The sequence below is a fragment of the Mesoplodon bidens genome (genome assembly GCF_964165515.1).
Source record: "Mesoplodon bidens genome assembly, chromosome: 10".
Lineage (NCBI taxonomy): Eukaryota > Metazoa > Chordata > Mammalia > Artiodactyla > Ziphiidae > Mesoplodon > Mesoplodon bidens.
In genome coordinates, this window is record NC_138172.1 from 93,899,694 (window position 1) to 93,918,357 (window position 18,664).

The following is an 18,664-nucleotide window of genomic DNA, read 5'->3' on the forward strand; positions in this document are numbered from 1 at the left end:
GCTGTTCAAGTGAAGAAGCAGGGAGGGGAAAGTGGTTATTGCCTTCGCTGAACACGCTCTTTAAAAACAAAGAAGACGCAAAGAGATCTGTTTTCAGCTTTCCAATCTTACAATTTAGCCAAAGGCTTCTGATCAAGTCTGACCGCAGCCTGAGACCCCACGGGTGCCCCCATCGCCTCCCGGGGCACCCGGCCCGGCCCTGCCCGGGGCTGCCATGTGTGATGGCCAGATGAGGCCGCCTTACGTGGGACTGGCCGCCCCAGGTTTCCAGGGCAGTGGGGATGGGGGAGCCAGCAGGTTCCACCCTCAGAGAGGGGCTCCCAGCTGGACACCACAGGGAGGAGGACGCTTCTCTGGAAGAGGGCGGGCCAGGAGGGGCAACGGGGTCCCCAGAGCAGTCTCCCAAGGTGACACCCCCCAAAAAGGGCCACGTGTCTCCGGAGCTGCGAGCTTGTACCTGGAAACGCAATCGCAGAGCAGCCTGGAAGCACGTAAAACACACGTGACGAGACGAGACAGGCTGCTCTGGAAGCGGAGCCCTGGGTGCTCCGTGACGGCTGAAGGAGCGCCCTCCCCATGGGGGCACCTAACGGGCAGTGGAGACCAGCCAACACAGAAAGCACCTCACACGGACCTCCCTCTGGGGATGGCTGCGGTTTTCACAGAGGGTGGAACTGGGATTTATTCAGAAGTTGAAGCCTTCAGGAGCAAACAGTGAAAGGCTCCGTGTCTGCCGAGGCCCTGGGGTGAGGACAAGGGTGCGGGTGCTCCCAGGGCCACCCCCTCGGGCGCTCCCCGCAGCTCAGCAAGTGGCCGCAGGCTCTGAAGTTCACCACGCGCGGACCCACAGCAGAACCGCTGGCAGCTGTGGGGGAGGGACGCCGAGTCGGGCAGGCGGGCACGGCGGTTGGCACTTCGTGTCCCAGAGACCCCGCGGGGCCGGGGCCAGGAAGGCTTCTCAGGCCGAGTCCCGGGGCCCCAGGGTCGGGCTGCTCTGACACGGAGACCAGATGGACGCAGCCGCGAGGCCCCTGAAGCGGCCCTCGGCCTGGAGCAAAGGGGAGCCCTGGCTTGGCCCTGCCAACTTCGGTCTCAGTCTGTCCCGCGCTGTCCCCTCAGGATCTGGGCCCCGACTGGAGGTGATGGCACAGTCCCCTCCAGACAATGGGGCAGCCACGCCCCGAAACCGAACTCCTTATGAACCAAGGCACCGAGGCCAGGAGGGAAAGCAGAGCTGAGCGCGCTGCGGACGCGCTCGCTGGGGCACAACAAAGCGCGGACAAGGACAAAAATCCCTGCAGCCTCCACTCCTGGTTTCTCCAGGCCAGTGGAACTCAAGCCGGACCTGCCCACTCCCCCATCCTGGCGCGAGGAGCTACCTTCCCAGCACGTCAGGCACCGTCCAGCCAGAAGGTGCCTGGAACCAGGCCGGCTGCACGCGGTCACGATGAGAGCTGTGACACGGACCACGTGGGCAGGGGGCCGTTGCCACCCCGCGAGGCACTGACCTCGTCGTAGCGGTACATGAGCTTCAGGCCACGGCAGGACTTCTGCTTCTCCACGTGGCGCAGGGCACACTCCAGACAGAAGACCACATTCTCGTTCTCCTGCACGACCTGCGGGACGAGAGGCACCCGGGGCTGAGGGGACTCGGGGGTGGGGGACAGGGGGGTGTCCCAGGAGCAGAGTGTGGGAGGCCACCACCCAGGCCAGGGGCATCTGTGACCCAGAGACACAGGATACTGACGAGAACACCAACAAGTCACTGGGACCGGGATCGTCCACCAGGAAACAAGTGACCATCTCTGAGCTGCACCCAAAGGCTTCGAGGGCCCTCTTGCCTCCTGTGCACTTTCCCGCCAGGGGGTCTGAGCGCTGCGGGCTGGTGGCCAAGGGCTGAGGGTTCTGAGGACTGCTGAGACTTCTGGTTCAAAAACTACACTGGTACAAAAGGTGCCAGAATGGCCACACCCTGGACACTTTGGCAACAACGCGTGTTTCCCCTGCTCTTGGGCAGCTCGGTTGGTCCAGCTGGTTTACACCACCTCGGGAGGCGGCACCTCTGTCCACACTCCAGCCAGCACGGTTCCCGATCCTTGCCATGCGAGCCTGAACCTCCAGTGCCCTGAGGATGCGCTGGCACCAGGGATGGGCTGAGGCCCCGCAGATGCTCAGAGCTGTGGGGGGGGGGCATCCCTCACCCCAACCCTGACTCCCTGTCCTCGTCTCACTCAGTGTAAACAATGCGAAAATGCTGCCTTGACACACCAGATGCAAGAGCATCACAGGTTTTTCATAAGGATTCAATGGGAAGACCTAGGTTTCTTATCTTCATTGTTGCTAAGCAAAGACAAGAAAACAAGCTGGGGACTTCCCTGGTGGCACAGTGGTTGGGAATCTGCCTGCCGGTGCAGGGGACACGGGTTCAAGCCCTGGTCCGGGAAGATCCCACATGCCGCGGAGCAACTAAGCCCGTGCGCCACAACTACTGAAGCCCACACGCCTAAAGCCTGTGCTCCGCAACAACAGAAGCCTGCACACCGCAACGAAGAAGAGTAGTCCCCGCTCACCGCAACTAGAGAAAGCCCGAGCACAGCAACAGAGACCCAATGCAGCCAAAAATAAATAAATAAATAAAAATAAATTTATAAAAAAACAAAAAAAATAAGCTGTAGGAATAAGGAAATGACACTTATTGGCACAAACACATCACCCGGGGCTGAGGACAGGAACAGACATAAATACGAAACAGTGAACAAAAACATATAAACCCCTTAATACCTAAGCAATGAAAAGCATATATAAATAAAACCTCAGTTTTTACCTATGTATTCAGGATATGTGCTTTTTAAAATAACATTCTGGCTAAGAAATCCTGGTGACAACTCTCAAGGTACAGCTTTCAGAGGGAGAGCCTAAAAATGAGCCCACACCCTGCCGTTTTTGGAGCCCACAGGAAAGGACCAGGGCCACATGAGGTCACAACAGAGTCACCCAGGCTCATGGGAAATACACGATGATTGTTTCCCACGAGAATAACTCCATTCTAATGCAAGAGGAACGGACACAGAACTATGTGGCTTTTACGAGCGATGTTCACAAAACATTTTTAAGATCTGTGGAAATTCTTATGACTTGTTTGTTTTAAAGACAGCACGGTTCTTGATGGTATCCTTTAAAAAGCCTCTGGGAAAAGAAAGCTAGATAGAAGAAAATACGTGAAGTGGGATGCGTGGTTGTTATGGACTGAATTATTACCCCCCTCCCCAAATTCAGACATTGAAGCCCTAACCCTCAGTAACTCCGGAGGTGACTTATTTGGAGAGAGAGCCTTCAAAGACATAATCAGGGAAACTGAGGTCATAAGGGTGGGTTCTAGTCCAATATGACTTACATCCTTTTAACAACAAGAGATTAACACACAAAAGCACACAGAGGAAAGGCCCTATGAGTCCACAGGGCAAAGTGACCGTCTACGATCCAAGGAGAGGCCTCCGAGGAAGCCAACCCTGGTGACACATTGATCTTGGACTTCCAGCTTCTAGAACTATGAAAAAAGGGACTTCTGTTGCTCAAGGCAGCAGTTGGTGGTGCTCTGATATGGCAGCCCTAGCCCACTATTACAGTATTCCTCCCATTATTTCTCAGTGCTCTGACGTCTCACGTGTGACAAAGGGCATCTGGCTCAGCGGGAGTGGCCACGTAGTCCCCTCTTTGCAGGGCGGCCAGAGGGGTGCCGGGGACGCCTGGCGAGGGGGTGAGATGGCATCACAGTCACGCGGCACGTGGCCAGGAGGCCAAGAGTCAGACCTGGGACGCGCCTGCCACCCTGCACCTAGGTGGCCACGTGGGGCTGCTGGGGATGCACGAGTGGGACATCGCGCTGGGCGTGGGGCAGGCACTTACTACCTAGGCTTCTCTCTCGGGAGGGGGATTCTGCACAGGCGGGGAGAGGGCAATGGCACCGGCTGAGGCCACAGCAGCGGGGGGCTTTCCTGCGTCTACAGAGACCTGTGTCAGGGCAGCTGCCCACGGGAGGCGAGAGGCGGGTCTGCACCGTCCAGCTGGCTGTCCAGCAAGGCTTCTGGGTGGGGTCGCCTCTGGCCTGGGATGGGGTCGGCATAGGGACGCTAGGCATGTAACATAGCCCCAGGCTGGGCTGGATCAGCCCCTCAAGGAGGCTGCAGGAGCGACCAAGAAGGCAGGCAGACGGGCTGGACTGCGGCAGCTCAGGAGGCTGCCTTCCAGCCAGGATCAGACAGAGGGAGGCTGGAGATAGGAGGTGCTACTTTAACCAGACAGATTTCAGAGTCCACGGGGCAGCAAGATAAGTCACAGGGCTGAAGAGAAGCTAAAAGAGATAAGGAAAGAGATGGGGGGGGGGGGCGGGCACACGTCTCCACAGGGCAGCTGCTTGAGGGAGGATGGGCAGGGGACAGAGAAAGGCAGAGCTGGGGGTCAGGGAGATGGAGCAGCGGCCTCGAGGGAGGCATGGGCTCACCATGGACAGGTAGCACAGGTGCTGACAGATCTGACACCTCCTCTCCGAGGTCTCCAGCTGCAGCCACTTCCGAGGCTTTTTCTTCCCGTCGGGTGCGGCACTGCTGCCCTCGTGGCTGCCGTAGCGGGCGGAGGAGTGGAGGCCGGCCTCGAACAGCTGCCGCCGCTGCCGCAACTCCGTGTCCCTGTCCAGACACACGAGGCTCAGGGTGCCGAGCGGCTGGGCCGCGGGACCTCGGGGCCCAGCTTCCCCACCTGGGGCCTGTGTCCAAAGTCGAAAGGTCAGACCACCCCCTCAGGGCTCTCGGATGGCCGGGCCCTGCCTGCAGTGAACCTGGGGCAAAGTGCCCAGTGCCCGCCAGGGTGCGCCCGGGCCAAGGACAGATGTGACAAACTATCTGCCGACGTCGGAATCAGAGGGTCAACAAGCGCGTGAAGATCGTGTGCTGTCCACCAGCTCCGCTGAGCCTCTGCAGGTCACATGGGAAGCCAGGCAAACGGTCATTTCAATTCCCGCCCCGTCTGCTCCTTCCCAGGGCCCTTCCTCGATGGCGAGGGGCACCAAGGACCCGTGAGGCCAGGGGTTCAGGAGCCACCTCCTGTCCATTTCCACAAAGAGGGTGCACCTCCTGCAGCATCGGCACCCCGAAGTCTTCGCCCGCTGGCCAAGCCCCAGGCGGGCCCTGCAGCTCCGAGCTGGTGGCCGGCGGTTTCCCACAGAGGACGGGCCGCACCCCTATCCCGCCCGGCCTGGGCCCCGGGGTTCCTGTGTTACCTGAGCTCGTCCAGAAGGGCTGAGATGGTACTGAGAGTGGGACCGTTTTCCTTTTTCGCTTCCGCTTGTGCGATCTGGTAGAGTAACTTCTCCATGGAGAATGGCTTAGCTATGTGGCGACGCTTCATCTCCTGCAAGGGGCAGTCATGTCCCTTTAGGGCAGAATTTTCAGTGCTAGGCAGCTGTCAAGGGCTTTCTTTACTGGGGAGGGGTCGCTATCTGAATTTTCAAATGTTGAATTCCATCTGGATTCAAAGCAATTGAAAACTGTACGACAATCGTGTCTCCCTGGAGAAAGACACCAGACACCAGGTACTTGTGGCTCCACCAGTCGAGAACAGTGTTTGCCTTAAACACCTTCAGTACTGACCTCCCAGTACCGCCGTGGGTCAGTAACAGAGCTCGACGACTTTCACGATACAGTCAACCTCTAACAGCTCTCCCTCCCTAAAAAAACCTCTCAGCCAACTCAGGTTTCCAAGACTCACTTTGAAATTAAACATTATCTACACACAGACACACGCACAGGGACGCGTGCCAAGGGCCGCCTGCCTACCTTGGCTGTCTCGAAGCCCATACTCGTCCACTGGGTGGTGGCGAAGTGCACGGTCTCAGAGACGCTGTAGCCGCAACACACTTTGGACACAAAGGATCCTGGGAAGCAGACGACGAACTGGCCGCTCTGCTGCACCGTCCTGTGCACCTTGATCCCCTCCCGGCACAGCACCTCCGGGGAGATCTGTGGAGACGAGGGCTGAGCCGCACGCCCACAAAGGGCCGCCCTCCTGGGTGCCTCCCTCCCAACCATCCGGAGCTCTTTGAGTGACAGCCTGCCAGCACACCTGCCCTCCAGACAGGGCATCGGGGCTTAAGCCTGCTCCAGACACAGATTACGTTTTGTATGAAAGACGTTTTGTTTCTCCTTTAGAAAATAAAGAGACGTAACTCCTAAACAAAGGAGGAGGAAGTTCTAAACTGATATAGGCCCAAGAGTGACGATTCAGGCAAAGGCGTGGCCGCTGTGTCCCCACAGGCACTGACCGGGTTGGACCAGGATCCGTGTGCACAGCACGGGGGCTGCGGCCCCCCCCACCCCGGAGGGGCTGCTGCTTACCTTCTCCGAGCCAAACCCAGAGTGAGGCGGGCCCAGAGCGAAAGGAGACCCAGGCAGGGTCAGCGGAGGCCAGAAAAGCCGTGAGCTCAGGTCGTCAGAACATAATTCTAGGCTAAAGAGGCTCCCGGCAGCTCAGCAGGCTCATGACTGTCTGAAAATAGGGTCAGCAGCCGCTGTGCTCATCCCTGAGTGATCCTGACCAGAGGCCCAGGTGGCCCAGTCGTCTAGCTGCCCAGCCCAGCCCAGTCGCCATTTACAAAAAAAAAAAAAAAAAAAAAAAAAAACCACCAGGCCCGGAATAGAGTCAGAAGTCCCCACGAGCATGAGCCCCGTGTCCTGGGCCATCAATCAGAGGAACGCACTTTAGTTTGGTTTTCATAAGAGAGGACGTTTTGCTTATGCTGGATCCCTGGAGGATTTAACTTTCATTGTCCTCTTTACCTTTGAGGGGCAGGTCGACAAAGAGGGTGAGTTAAAAAAACAACTGTGTCGGCCACGCCACCTGACGCAACCCCAGTCTCCACCACCGTCGTGGCCCCCGTACCATGACGTTGCTCTCGAGCATCTGCAGGCCGGGGGTGCCGTTGGCTTGCAGCAGGGTGTGCACCACGTCCTCGAGCTTGTTCTCCTCCTCAGCAGGAATGCAATACCTGGGTGGTTTGGAATCAGGGCAGAAGGAGTTGACAAGGACCCTCTGCCCGGGAGCCCATCCTCCACGCTCCCTCGGAGATGAGCAAACAGCAGCCTGGAAACTGGCCCTGGGCGCAGGAGGGGAGGTGGGCCCACTCGTAAGCGTCCCCAGGGTCTCTCCTCCCAGGGCAGCTCTGCGGCCACTCCAGCAGACAAACACGCTCCTCTTTTCTATGCAGATCTGACCTATGCGTGAGCCAAAAAGCCTTCAAACCAAAAGCAGATGTTTCAGAGCCGCTATAAATCAGATCCAGACACATCTGCACTCACAAGCCTCTCGTGAGCCTCCCAAGCTGCGACTCGTCGCTGGGCTGGCACCTGACGCTTTTCTGTAGCAGACAGAGGACGCTGCAGGACTAGGATTCAGTGTGGAATACACAAGAGACGCAGCACGGCCAACGCCACAAGGGCCTGCGTCAGGTGAAGGGAGCGGCCACACGGGCCGGGGCTCAGACAACACGGACCCCGCTGGCTGAAGCCAAGGAGCCCGGGAAGATGGTGGGAGAAAACACGGCCTGAACTCAACCAGAAGAACCTGGACCCTCAGTGTGATCCCAGGGATCAGAATGGGAACTGCCACTTGTGTCCCAGGAGGACCCAGCAGGGACACACCTGCCACCTACAGCTCCTGAGATACTGGTGCAGGTGGTCAGCACACAAGGCAGGCACGTGCAGCCTCCTCAAGGCCCCCTCCTCTGGGACCTCCCAACCCCGCCGTCCACAGGCTTCAGTGGGACATCTAACGCCCCCGGAGCCGTGTGACAGGTCTTCAGGCTGCCCAGGCCTGGTGGGGAGGGCACCTGTGACGCATCCCTGGAGGTGAGGGATCAAGTCCTGACTTCCGCTGCTGAGAGGATGCACTCACCACATCCAGGGCTCTTTTCCTTTAAGTGCTTGTTATTTCAATGCCAACATATTCTGTTACGGATTTGTGATTCAAATCCAGGGTTTCTAACCTCAATCACATGTTTTAAGAAAAACCACACACCATGAAGTTCTCTGATCCTATCCGGCCGCCTCTCTACTCCCCATCAGCGAGGTTCCAGGGATGAGTCTTCACACACAGCCCACAGAACCTAGGGTTTCCCTGCCTCTCACTCAACGGCCAAGCAGAACAACGACCACCGGGGCCACGAACTTTCACCCCATCACCCTGTGGGGGCGTGGGCCACGTCACTCCACTTTCCGATGAGGAACCAGGGTCTGGTGGGGCCCGTCACAGGCCTGCGGGGGACCCTGTGACTCTCAACCCAGCCCGGCCGGTGCTGCCCGGCCGCGTCTCCGTGGGGAACAGTGCTGAGGGCTCAGTGGCTCCTGGAGGAGGGCACGCACACCGACAGCGTCCATGCAGCCGGCCGCCCTGCGCGGGACCGTCCGGCTGTCCACCCTCAGCTCTGCCCGAGACCCCAGCCCCACCGCAGAATATCAACCACAGGGCCTGCCCACCTCTAAACCGACCGCCACTCGCCCTGACGCAGCCGGAAGGCAGGGCGAGTCGTGATGGCCAGACTGCTGCCGACACTGGCTCCTTGGAGGGAGAACATTAGTTCTAAGACTTTGTTTGTTTTAATAAATGATGCTAATCATCCCATTAGGACAATAAACACAGTGTGGGATGGATGTGGTGCCGGTAGCCCGTGAGACGACAAGACATCTGATTATTTGCAGTGATTTCCCATCTGCCATCATAAACAAAGGAGCTGCAGAGCCATCTCAGGTCAGGGCTGGTGAGCCTGACAGTTAAGGATCACGCCTGGGAAGCGGGCACAAGGCTTCCTGGGAAACAGACAAACCCGTGCATCTCCCACGGCAGGAACTCCACTTCCAGTAAGACCTGCTCTCCCTCTGCAGTCGGTGGACTGGGCACCGCTCCCGGGCAGCTTTCTGCTGTACTCTGTTTCTGACCCTGCTATGAAACGAACGCCTGGAAATCAACCACCACCAGGGGAAAACCTCACAGAAGGAAACCCCCCTATTAGCAGGCGATGAGCATCACCTGAGCCAATTAAAATAGTCTCCACCAGCTCGACTTCCAACACAGCTCCCCAGGCTGACATGACAGGAAACCCGGGGCAAACTCGCAAAGTCAGTCCTCCAAGGCTGTCAGCCATCGGTGAGCACGGGGCGGCATCAGGAGGCCGGGGCCGGGATACTCACCAAATGCAGTCAGCACCAGTGTGTAAGTAGTCAATGTAGGGAAGGTGGTTTTGGTCTCGAGACCAGCATGAGGTAGAAAAGACCATGCCAATATTTAGCCAGGGAATTGTCACTCCTAGAACAAAGGGGACAGGGCAGGATGAAGACCAGTGTCTCAGGGTGACAGCAAGAGGAATTCGCATCTTCTCCCCAAACAAGAGAAAGGAAGAAATAGGATTCAAAACCAGCCAAAACCCAGTGAGACGAAGGGACTTGCTCTTTCCTGCTTCTTACACAGAAACCAAGATCACAACACAAAACAGTAGCAGAAGAACATCTTAACTAGTGACTTAAGGCAGGAGGCAAGATGCCCAAGGAACACGACCACGACTGTTGCGACTGGCCACCAGCCAGGAAGCGGGGCCCTTTTGTTCGGGGGTGACCCCTCCCCCCCAGCGTGGGGTCACCCACGCCGGTCACCTCCTCCAGGGGCCCCTTCTTCCCGCAACACCCAGGACAACTGGTTTCCCTCCCGGCTGTGGGGCGGTAGCCCCATGGAGGCGGAACGTTAGCTCTGAAACTGGCCAAGGTGGAAAGCTGGCCATTACGCATCTGCCCAGCTGCTAGATCTGCGATTTGGTTTACCTTTCTGCATTTTTACTGACTTCAGCCATGATGCTGACCCCTCTCTCTTCTCTAACAATCCCAGTTCTCTCTACGCGCCGTGCGCCGCAGTCCCCTCCCCTCCAGCTTTCGACCGGGCGAGCTGGGTCCACAGCCACCCGAGGCAGGCTTACCAGGCACAGCACCAAGGTGACGCAGGATGGAGCCTGTGTTATTGGGGAGGACGGTGAGGTTCCATCCGTGTCTGCAGAGGAAAGTACAGGGGCATCACGGACGGGCGTGGAGGGGCACCGTCCAGTCCCCAGGACACGGGCAGGAGCGTCCGACGTTACCTTGAAAACGGTTCTGATTTTCCCACTGGGAAGCCGCTGCCGTGGGTGTTGGTGTCCACTTTGCCGCAGTGCACGGCCACGTGGCAGTCCTTCTCCTCCACGAGCCTCCAGTACTCTTGCTGCGGGGAGAGGGAGGGCCGTCAGCACCACCTTGCTGCCCGTGGCTGCGGGGCCCAGCTCAACTCAATGACGCGAGACGAAGGGACCATCTTCGCCTAGAGCGATGGCCACTAGGGAGCAGGGGGACAGGGCTGCAGACAGACAACCGCACGCCCACGGTCACGGCAGCCACGTCCGTAGTGGACGACTGGATAAACACAAGGTACAACGTCCACGGAATATGACTCAGCCTCAAAAAGGAGGGCAACTCTGACACACGTGACAACACAGAGGAACCTTGAGGACTTCACGCGAAGTAGAATAAGCCAGTCTCAGAAGGACAAAGACCGTGATTCCACTCCCGTGAGGTACTCAGGACAGTCAAAGTCGGAGAGAGAGAAGAGCAGCGGTGTCACGGGCTGCGGGGAGGGAGGACGGGGCTCAGTGTTTAACAGGAACTGACTTTCAGTTTGGGAAGATGGAAAAGTTCTGGAAATGGATGGTGGTGACGGTCACACAACAACGTGAATGGACTGCAGTGCCACTGAACTGCACTTAAAAATGGCTAAAATGGTAAATGTTGCACATATTTTACCACAATTAAAAATCATTTATACGAGGGGCTTCTCTGGTGGCGCAGTGGTTGAGAGTCCGCCTGCCAATGCAGGGGACACGGGTTCGTGCCCCGGTCCGGGAAGATCCCACATGCCGCGGAGCGGCTGGGCCCGTGAGCCATGGCCACTGAGCATGTGTGTCCGGAGCCTGTGCTCCGCAACGGGAGAGGCCACAGCAGCGAGAGGCCTGTGTACGGCAAAAAAAAAAAAAAAATTATACGAAAGGGAGGGAGAAAGCCGTAACAGCAAAGGGGCTGAAGACGTCTGGCCACCGTCTGGAGGTGTAATCACCACAGCCCCAGGCAGGCGTCTCAGCAGACTCGGGCTGCAAGTGAGGGTCGGACCCCCAGGCTGTGACCCAAGCCAGCGAAACAGATGGGGGAGGGGTGGGCATGACCTAAACCACTGCAGGGCAAGAGGGGATCGGGATGCGCTTTGCTAACAGGTGAGAGGGGTTCAGTTTCCCCCCTCACTGTGTCTTCAGTCATCATTCCAGAAGCACAGCATTACCCGCCCCTGCTTCCTGGAACGCCACTTAAAGGAGGAAGCCTCAACCACGAGCCCCCGGTGTCAGCCACCACACCGCCATGCGGCTCTTGCAACGAGACCAGCCTGGGGGCGGCCAGATGCCCCCCATCAAGGAGGAGGTCGACAGCATTAAATGCCCGGGTTCCCCAAACAGACGTCCCAGCAGGCAGGGGATGACGGAGCAGCAGACGGGTTCGGGCCAGTCCTGCCTAGACTCACACCAACCTCTGCTGGGTGAATAAAGAGGTGGGGGAGGAAGGGGGCCGTCCGCTACGGGGGGGCCACTCGGGCTGGTGACACCGGACAAGGAGAGGGCCCAGCCTCTCTGCAGGATCTAGAAGTCAGCCAGCCAAAGTGTGGAGTTTAGCAAATCTTCCCTTTGTGTTTAGATATTATACAACTATTAAAGCAAAACCTGGGCTTCCAGAGAGAATTAATTCCTGAGTAGGAAGCGACGGACAGTGACAACCGTAACCTTCGGGGACTCCCGACAAGGACCTGTGCTTGTAAAGCAAAGGCCTCTTTCTCCAGCTCTGATGTTCAGCCCCAGAGTCGCGTTCCTTTCCTCTGACGTTTCTCCCACAAATGGCACAGGCACTCGGGAAGCAACCAAGACGGCCATGTGTCCCAGAATCAGGGCCCCGCTGGCATCGCGGTAGATGGAACACGGCTTTGGCAGGGCCAAAGGTCAGGCCACTGTGTGGTGTTCACAGATACCGCCCAGGGTGCAGACCCGGGGCCTAAAAGGAATGACGGTGATGCCAAAATTGAACACGGAATTCACCAACCTGGGAAACCAGGACTGAGCACCAGGGCGGGACCTCCTGGGCTTCTGACGGCTACCATCAGAGGCGGGGTCCCATGCGGCACAGATGCAAGGGACCAGGCGTCCTGGTGACCCAGACTGTCCTGAAAGGCCCACTCCCAGGAAACCCGATCCAATCAGGGCTCGGGCGCCCTGGTGGTCAGCACGGTTTTACCAAGAGGAAGAAGCACATATCTTCGAAGAAAAAGACGTGCTCTGAGACCAGCTGTTCACCAAAAGCCAGGCTGCAGTCCGCATCACCGCATGCTCCGCCAGCAGCCGCCCTGAACCAGCGAGAGAAGCCGGGCCTCTCCCTGCACAGGCCCACCTACGTCAGCATCCGGGCGCCCCCGGCCACCCCTCACGCCGAACTCCCGCTCGCTGGCCTGGGCGCAGGACGCGCTTGCACCTCTCCAACCTCACGCAACTCAGAAGCACAAAAATGGCAACCTGCCAACCCCATTAAATGAAAAACAGGAGAGAGCAAAGGGCACAACTGTGGTTTCAGGGGATTCCAAACATTCTCTTGCAAAACAGGCACCCAGAGGACAGGGTGAGAAGGGCTGAGAGGCAGCCAGCTGGGCGGGGCCGCCTGGGGCTCTCCCTGGGCCGTAGCCTCCGCTCCAGGGGAGTCAGGGCGAAGCCGGGGAGGCTCGCTGTCTCCATTACACCTTTGCTAACCCTGCACAAGTTGGGATCCACACGAGTTGAAACTTCTGGCCGCCCCCAGCGCCCAGACGATGGGCTGAGCGCTCACGACCCCTCCACCCACCCACCCCCAGGAGGCCTGGGGCTCCATCCCTGGCTCCAAGCGGAGCGGGGGGCCGGGACCGCCCAGCTCACGCACCTCGATTTCAGCTGGTGCGGGCTCCTTGCTGAAGCACATGTTCATGATATTTCTTGCTGTTCGGTAAAAAGTCGTTAAAGAAACAGACCTCCCCTGAAAAGAAAACAAAAACAAGAGGCAAGCGTAAGAAACAAAGCAGAGCCAGGACCTCAACGCAGGCCACCTCGTCACAGGCCCCTGCGTGACGCGTCCCTGTGACCGGGGGCCGGGCCATGTCTTGAGTTGACACGAGCAGAGGCGGCGGAAAAACACTCCCCGGTGCCAACAAAGGAGGCGGAGGACCCCTGGCCATCCAGCACCGGGCCAGACGCCCCCACCAGCCAGCAGAACGGGGCACACAGGAGCCCCGGGCGCACTGCAGGGCCCCGCTCAAAAGCTGCGTTCACTTCCTGGAGCAACAAGTGCAACGTGGCAAGGGCAGGAGAAAGGCTGTGGCCGGGGGGAACCAAGACAGACACCGGCTGCACCTCAGGACCGGGGACCCCGGGAAAGAAACGTGGGCGACGCCACACCCACCCTGAGGGTCCTCACGTGAGAACCAGAAAGATGAGCAGCCCGGCCTCATAGATGTGCAGGGGACACAGGGATCCGGCCCTTCTCTGCCACGGAGCCAGTCCCCGCCCCCCACGCCGCCCTGGGACAGCACGCAGGCTCTTCAGATTATCTAACGTCCCCTCCCCACCCCTGCACGCCACCCCTTCCTGGGAATGTTAGCAAGGACAAGCTCACTGGGGTGACCCATGGCATCACGGATATGCTCTGTTCTAAAGGCAAGCCCTGCACTCCTCCCTGACCAGGCACGCTCACCCCCTGACTGGGGAAGTACTTACTGAGCACCTACCGTGTGCAGGCCTGGTTCTAAGGGCTGCAGATAGAGCAGTGGTCAGAACAGACAACGTCCCTGGCCTCATGGTGGCCTGGGGAACTCTGACTCACACAAAACAGCTGGGAGGTGGCGCTAAGTGCGATGAACCAGAAGCAGAGGGGCAGGGCTGCCAGGCAGGTGGTCAGGGAGGGTCTCCTTAATGAGGCGATGCTGGAACAGCCCCGCGAACAGAGCCGCAGGTCTAGGAAGGGGGCAGACCTTTCTTGCCTGGGGAAGGACAGTCAAAGCACTCAGCTCGCAGACCCCACCCTTTGCTTTTGCTCTTCAGCTCTGTAAGTAGGGCTCTAACTAAAAGAGAAACTGCTGTACAAGTCCCGACTTCTCCTGATGTGCCATTCATCACAAAATAAAATCCTAACTGCTAGGAGGAACCTGATTTTGTGTCAGCTAAAGCAAGGTGCCTGTAATTCAAGGCGATGACACCCAGCACACAGCAATCAATGCCCCCGGATGCTGAGGGGGCTCAGAACCTGGAGCCTCAAGCTCCCAGCCCCTCGGCGTACAGAGGTGCCATGGAACACTGTCACGGCCACCAGACCGCAGCCACAGCTGGCCGGGTCCGGTAACAGGAAAAGCTCTAGGCAAGCAGGCATCTCTGTCCAGAAAGGAGGGCAGGACTCAAGCCTAGGAGAGAATGAGAAGCGAGGCACAGGGTGGCCAGAGGTGGGACCTCGGAGCGGGGACTCAAAGGGAAGAGGCCAAACTCAGGGCAGAACCGCAGATGCCCGACGCGTTCCCCAGACCACGGACAGGCTCGTGCGGTGGGAGCGTGACCACCGAGGCCTCCACGGGGCCCCTCCCCCGGAGCCTACGGGGCAGGTCACTGCTGGAGCGGTGCAGGGGCAGTGCCCAGTCTGTGCCCCCTCCCAGCCCGGGTCCCCAGCGCCCTGCAGACACAGAGCCAGGCCGCCAAGTGGGAAGACACCAGGACGCCACCTCGCTCCCCAGAGGAGGGCGCCTCGTCGGAATGGCTGGGCAGAAGCAGGGAGCCTCCCCTCCCCCTCTCACTCCCCAGGAGACCCGTGGTGGCGGACAGAAAGGAGCCGGCAGAGCCAGGCTGGGCAGGCTGGGTGGCAGTGGGGGCATGTCCATCGGGAGCTACAGAGGGCCGGGCCCCGATGGGCAGCCACTCCAGGACGAGGGGGTGTGGCTCCCAGGCTGCACTCCTGGCACATGGGCACACATGTGCGCACACAAACCCATTTAATGGACAGGAAGCCCAAGGCCATGGCGGGCAAGCGACTCCCCTGGCTGGGCGCCCAGTAACCTTGTCCGGACACCCAGCCCCCTGCAGACTGCAGACACCTCTCTTTACGAGGAACGGAGCCAGAGCCGACTGCCAGGTCGCCAGGTCTCGGGAGCCTGACGCAGCGGAGCCCCCCGGGCCCGCATGTGAGCCCCAGGCCCCACGCCCAGGCCCCAGGCCCAGGCCCCACCCAGGCGCCGCACCTTGTATATGCACTTGTGGAAGTCGCTGAGGATGCCTCTGTCGTCCTCCTCCTTCACCACCTCCTTTTCCTGAGCAAAGAGTCGCCGCCGCCCCGTCTTGAGCTGTGCGGGGCCCACCTCCTTCAGCTTGCTGCGGAAGCCGTTCCTGTGGGCCACGCCGTTGATGAGCCCGTTCTTGGGCTCGAAGCGGGGCAGCGGGTGGAAGCGGTTGTAGTCCTGCTCCGTGTGGCCCTCCAGGGGCCCCTTGCGCCTCTCCAGGCTCTCCTTCTCCATCAGCACCTCCTTCTCCAGGCGCCGGTGCTCCTCGGGGGACAGGGAGTCGTAGGAGAGCAGGTACTGGCAGTAGGCCTCCTGCAGCTTGGCCAGCCGGTCCTGGGCGGTTTTGGGGATGCGCAGCATGTCTGCTAGTTTGTTCCATTTTTTGAGGTCAGTCACTTGCTGCATGCCGCCCATCTCGTTAATCAGCCGGAAAAAGCAGGCCAGGTCGAGCTCACAGCCTCCTGGGACAGTGAGGGGAGAAAACACAGGGACGGTCGGTGAAAAGGCCCGGGAACAAGACCGTCCTCCATCACCCAAGAGCCCACGGGTGCCCGGTGCCCACTACATGCCAGAGATGCTGCCAGGCCCTGGGGTCAGAGCAGCAAACAGAACAATCTAGTCTACAGAGAGACAGGGTTTAGACCTTCTTGGGCACTAGGACGATCAACAGAGCAGGACAGGCTGAGGGGCAGCCGTCTTAGGAGGGTGGCCAGGGCAGGTAGTCCCGAGGAGAGGACACTCAGGCAGAGGGCTGAATGGAAGGAGACACGGCCAAGCAGATCCGCGAGGAGGACGAGTCCAGCGCCCCCTGGAGCAGGGGCAGGGTGCACACCCCTCACACCCCAGGAGGCAGGGTGATGGAACACGGCATCCCGGCTGGGGCTGGCAAGGCTTGGGTAGCGCCACCCGGCCACACCCACAAGCCAGCGTCACCCGGAACAGCTGCGATGTCAGCAAGTGTATACACGCAGTATGTGTTGTCATTCCCGACCCCCCCAACACCCCCAGCGCACACGCACACACACACGGTAACTTATTTTCGATCTCCCCCAGGATTTCCGGGCAGCAGGCAGCACCCACCTCGGGGCAGGCAGTGGTCTCTCCCTCAGCTCCTCCCATCACCACTCACACAGAGGGCTGCTTATCCCAGGAGGTGTAGGGGCTCGCTTTCACTATGCCCCTTGATCACACTGTACAAAGCATGTCAAAACCCAGATGTGTCTGAATGCCCGCCAAGTGACTCTCTCAGTGGGACCTGGAAAATCAACCTCCCTTTGGCCAATAAAGGGGGAAAAAATCTTCCAGAATAACCATCCACTGGCTGTTAGGAGGTAAATACACCACAAAATGGTAGGTGAGCAGAGTAAACATTAAGAACGTTTAGCTCTTTAAAGGGTGGGGATAGGTTTACATAAGATAAATGAGCGGAAAAGCAGCGGGACCCCTGAGAGCAGCACGTGCACGCTGGGCGGCCAGGCAACACGGGGCCGCCTCGGCCAGGGGAAGGGTGAGCAGCGGCCCGAGTCCATCCACCGGGCTGGTAGGACGCTGGCATTGTCATGGTCAGTGCAGTGGGGGCCACGTCGAGGAGGAAACTCGCCCCAACCCTGGCCGGGAGGGGCCTAAAGCCCAAGATTCCAAGATGCACTCCAGGCCCTGCTCTCAACTGGGGCAACTCCTGGGGCTGCCCGCACACCACCCGGACTTGCCGAGGTGAAGAGGGATGGGAGTCACCCCAAGGGGCTCAGACCACAGGCTGACCAGAAGGGAGGCAATCACTGTTATTCAACAGCACGGAGAAAACTGACCCAGTACTTGCAAATCCATTATCTCACTCCTCACCTGCTATCATCAACCCGTTCTCAGGACCACGAGGATGCTACGTGACAAAGTGCCGCCCTCCCAGAGAAGGAGCAGCCGCTCTGTGGATTCTGGGAAATTCCTTCAAAACTACCAAGTCTCTCGCACTGCAAGGAGGCTGAGCTCAGAGCCACAGCCCGAGGCCTCAGCTCCTCTTCTGGAAGCTGACGACGCATTACAGCTGGGGTAACAGCAACGGGTGTGAACACACACACCACAGTGTCAGGTCCTCGCGGCTTCTGGTGCCACAGGAGTCAAGGTTAAGGAAACCTACTCTGAATGGAAGATTGCTGGCTGCCTTCATGACGTCACCTGAGCACACCGCCTGTCCCCAGAAGACCTACCGCCCCCCCCCAGCAGGCTGGGGGACCCAAGACGTCCCACTGCAGCCACGACTCGGTGAGGTTCTTGGTCACCCATGCAGCCAACGCCAAGCTCCCGAGAGGCTGGCACCTCCTCAGCCTGTTCCCACAGCCCTGTGCCACCTTCGACCACATCCCTGACAGTGGACCACAAACCAAGAATTCTTTCAATTTAAGTGATTCTCACCTGCTGAGAGCAATGATGAAACCTCCATCTTACACGGAGCCCTATCTCATTGCCAACTCGTGAGACCTAAACAACCGATAATATCTCCTCTGATCCCTGCCTCTAAAAACTTGTCCTCTCCAACTGGAGGAAGGACATGCCCTATTCCTGTCGAGGGTCTAGAGCCAGAAGGGAAGCACGTGACTCACCTGGCAGACCCCAAAGGAACCCCCCTCCGCAGAACCGCTCATCCCCAACAATGCGAGTTAATCCCGGAGGCGCATTAAGCGGGAGAGGAAGAGGGAAATGTGGACTCCAAGAGCCATCGTGGGCTCTGCCTGGGGGCCAAGGGCCTTCACAACAGCGGGGTGTATGTTCACAAAAGCAGGCACCAAGGAGAGCTTTGCTTTAGTGACAGCCAGAGCTGTGCCTGCTCTCAGAATTGTTCCTGGACCTATGGGTGCCACGAGGGCCCAGTAATCACCAGAAAAACTGAGATGCAAGGATAGATGAGCAGAGATAAATGGGCTGACATGTACCCCACCCACAAAGAGTCAGATGTTGAAGTCCTAACCTTGGGGCCGCAGAGTGTGACTGTATTTAGAGACAGGGTCTTTAAAGAGGTAATTAAAGTAAAACGAGATCATCATGATGGGTCCTAACCCAACATAACTGGTGTCCTTGTAGCAAGAGGAAGGGACATCAGGAACGTGCGCACAGAGCAAAGACCACGTGAGGACACAGGAGCAGGCGGCCGTCCACACGCCAAGGGGAGAGGCCTCAGGAGAAACCAACCCTGCCAACACCTTGCTTTCAGATTTCCAGCCTCCAGACTGTG

The 18,664-nt window shown here is 58.8% G+C and overlaps 1 protein-coding gene across 4 annotated transcripts in view; it reads right to left on the reverse strand.

The window, feature by feature from the left end:
- JARID2 (jumonji and AT-rich interaction domain containing 2) overlaps positions 1-18,664 on the reverse strand; it is a 245,505-nt gene that overhangs the window by 3,187 nt on the left and 223,654 nt on the right. For all 4 annotated transcript variants that reach the window (XM_081246163.1, XM_081246162.1, XM_081246161.1 and 1 more), the window contains 10 exons: positions 15,400-15,899; positions 13,065-13,157; positions 10,172-10,290; positions 10,013-10,083; positions 9,237-9,351; positions 6,934-7,039; positions 5,832-6,014; positions 5,276-5,406; positions 4,502-4,685; positions 1,509-1,616 (listed from right to left, as the gene is read on the reverse strand). In XM_081246163.1, coding sequence (XP_081102289.1) covers positions 1,509-1,616; positions 4,502-4,685; positions 5,276-5,406; positions 5,832-6,014; positions 6,934-7,039; positions 9,237-9,351; positions 10,013-10,083; positions 10,172-10,290; positions 13,065-13,157; positions 15,400-15,899 — 1,610 coding nt within the window. The remainder of the gene's footprint in view (positions 1-1,508; positions 1,617-4,501; positions 4,686-5,275; positions 5,407-5,831; positions 6,015-6,933; positions 7,040-9,236; positions 9,352-10,012; positions 10,084-10,171; positions 10,291-13,064; positions 13,158-15,399; positions 15,900-18,664) is intronic.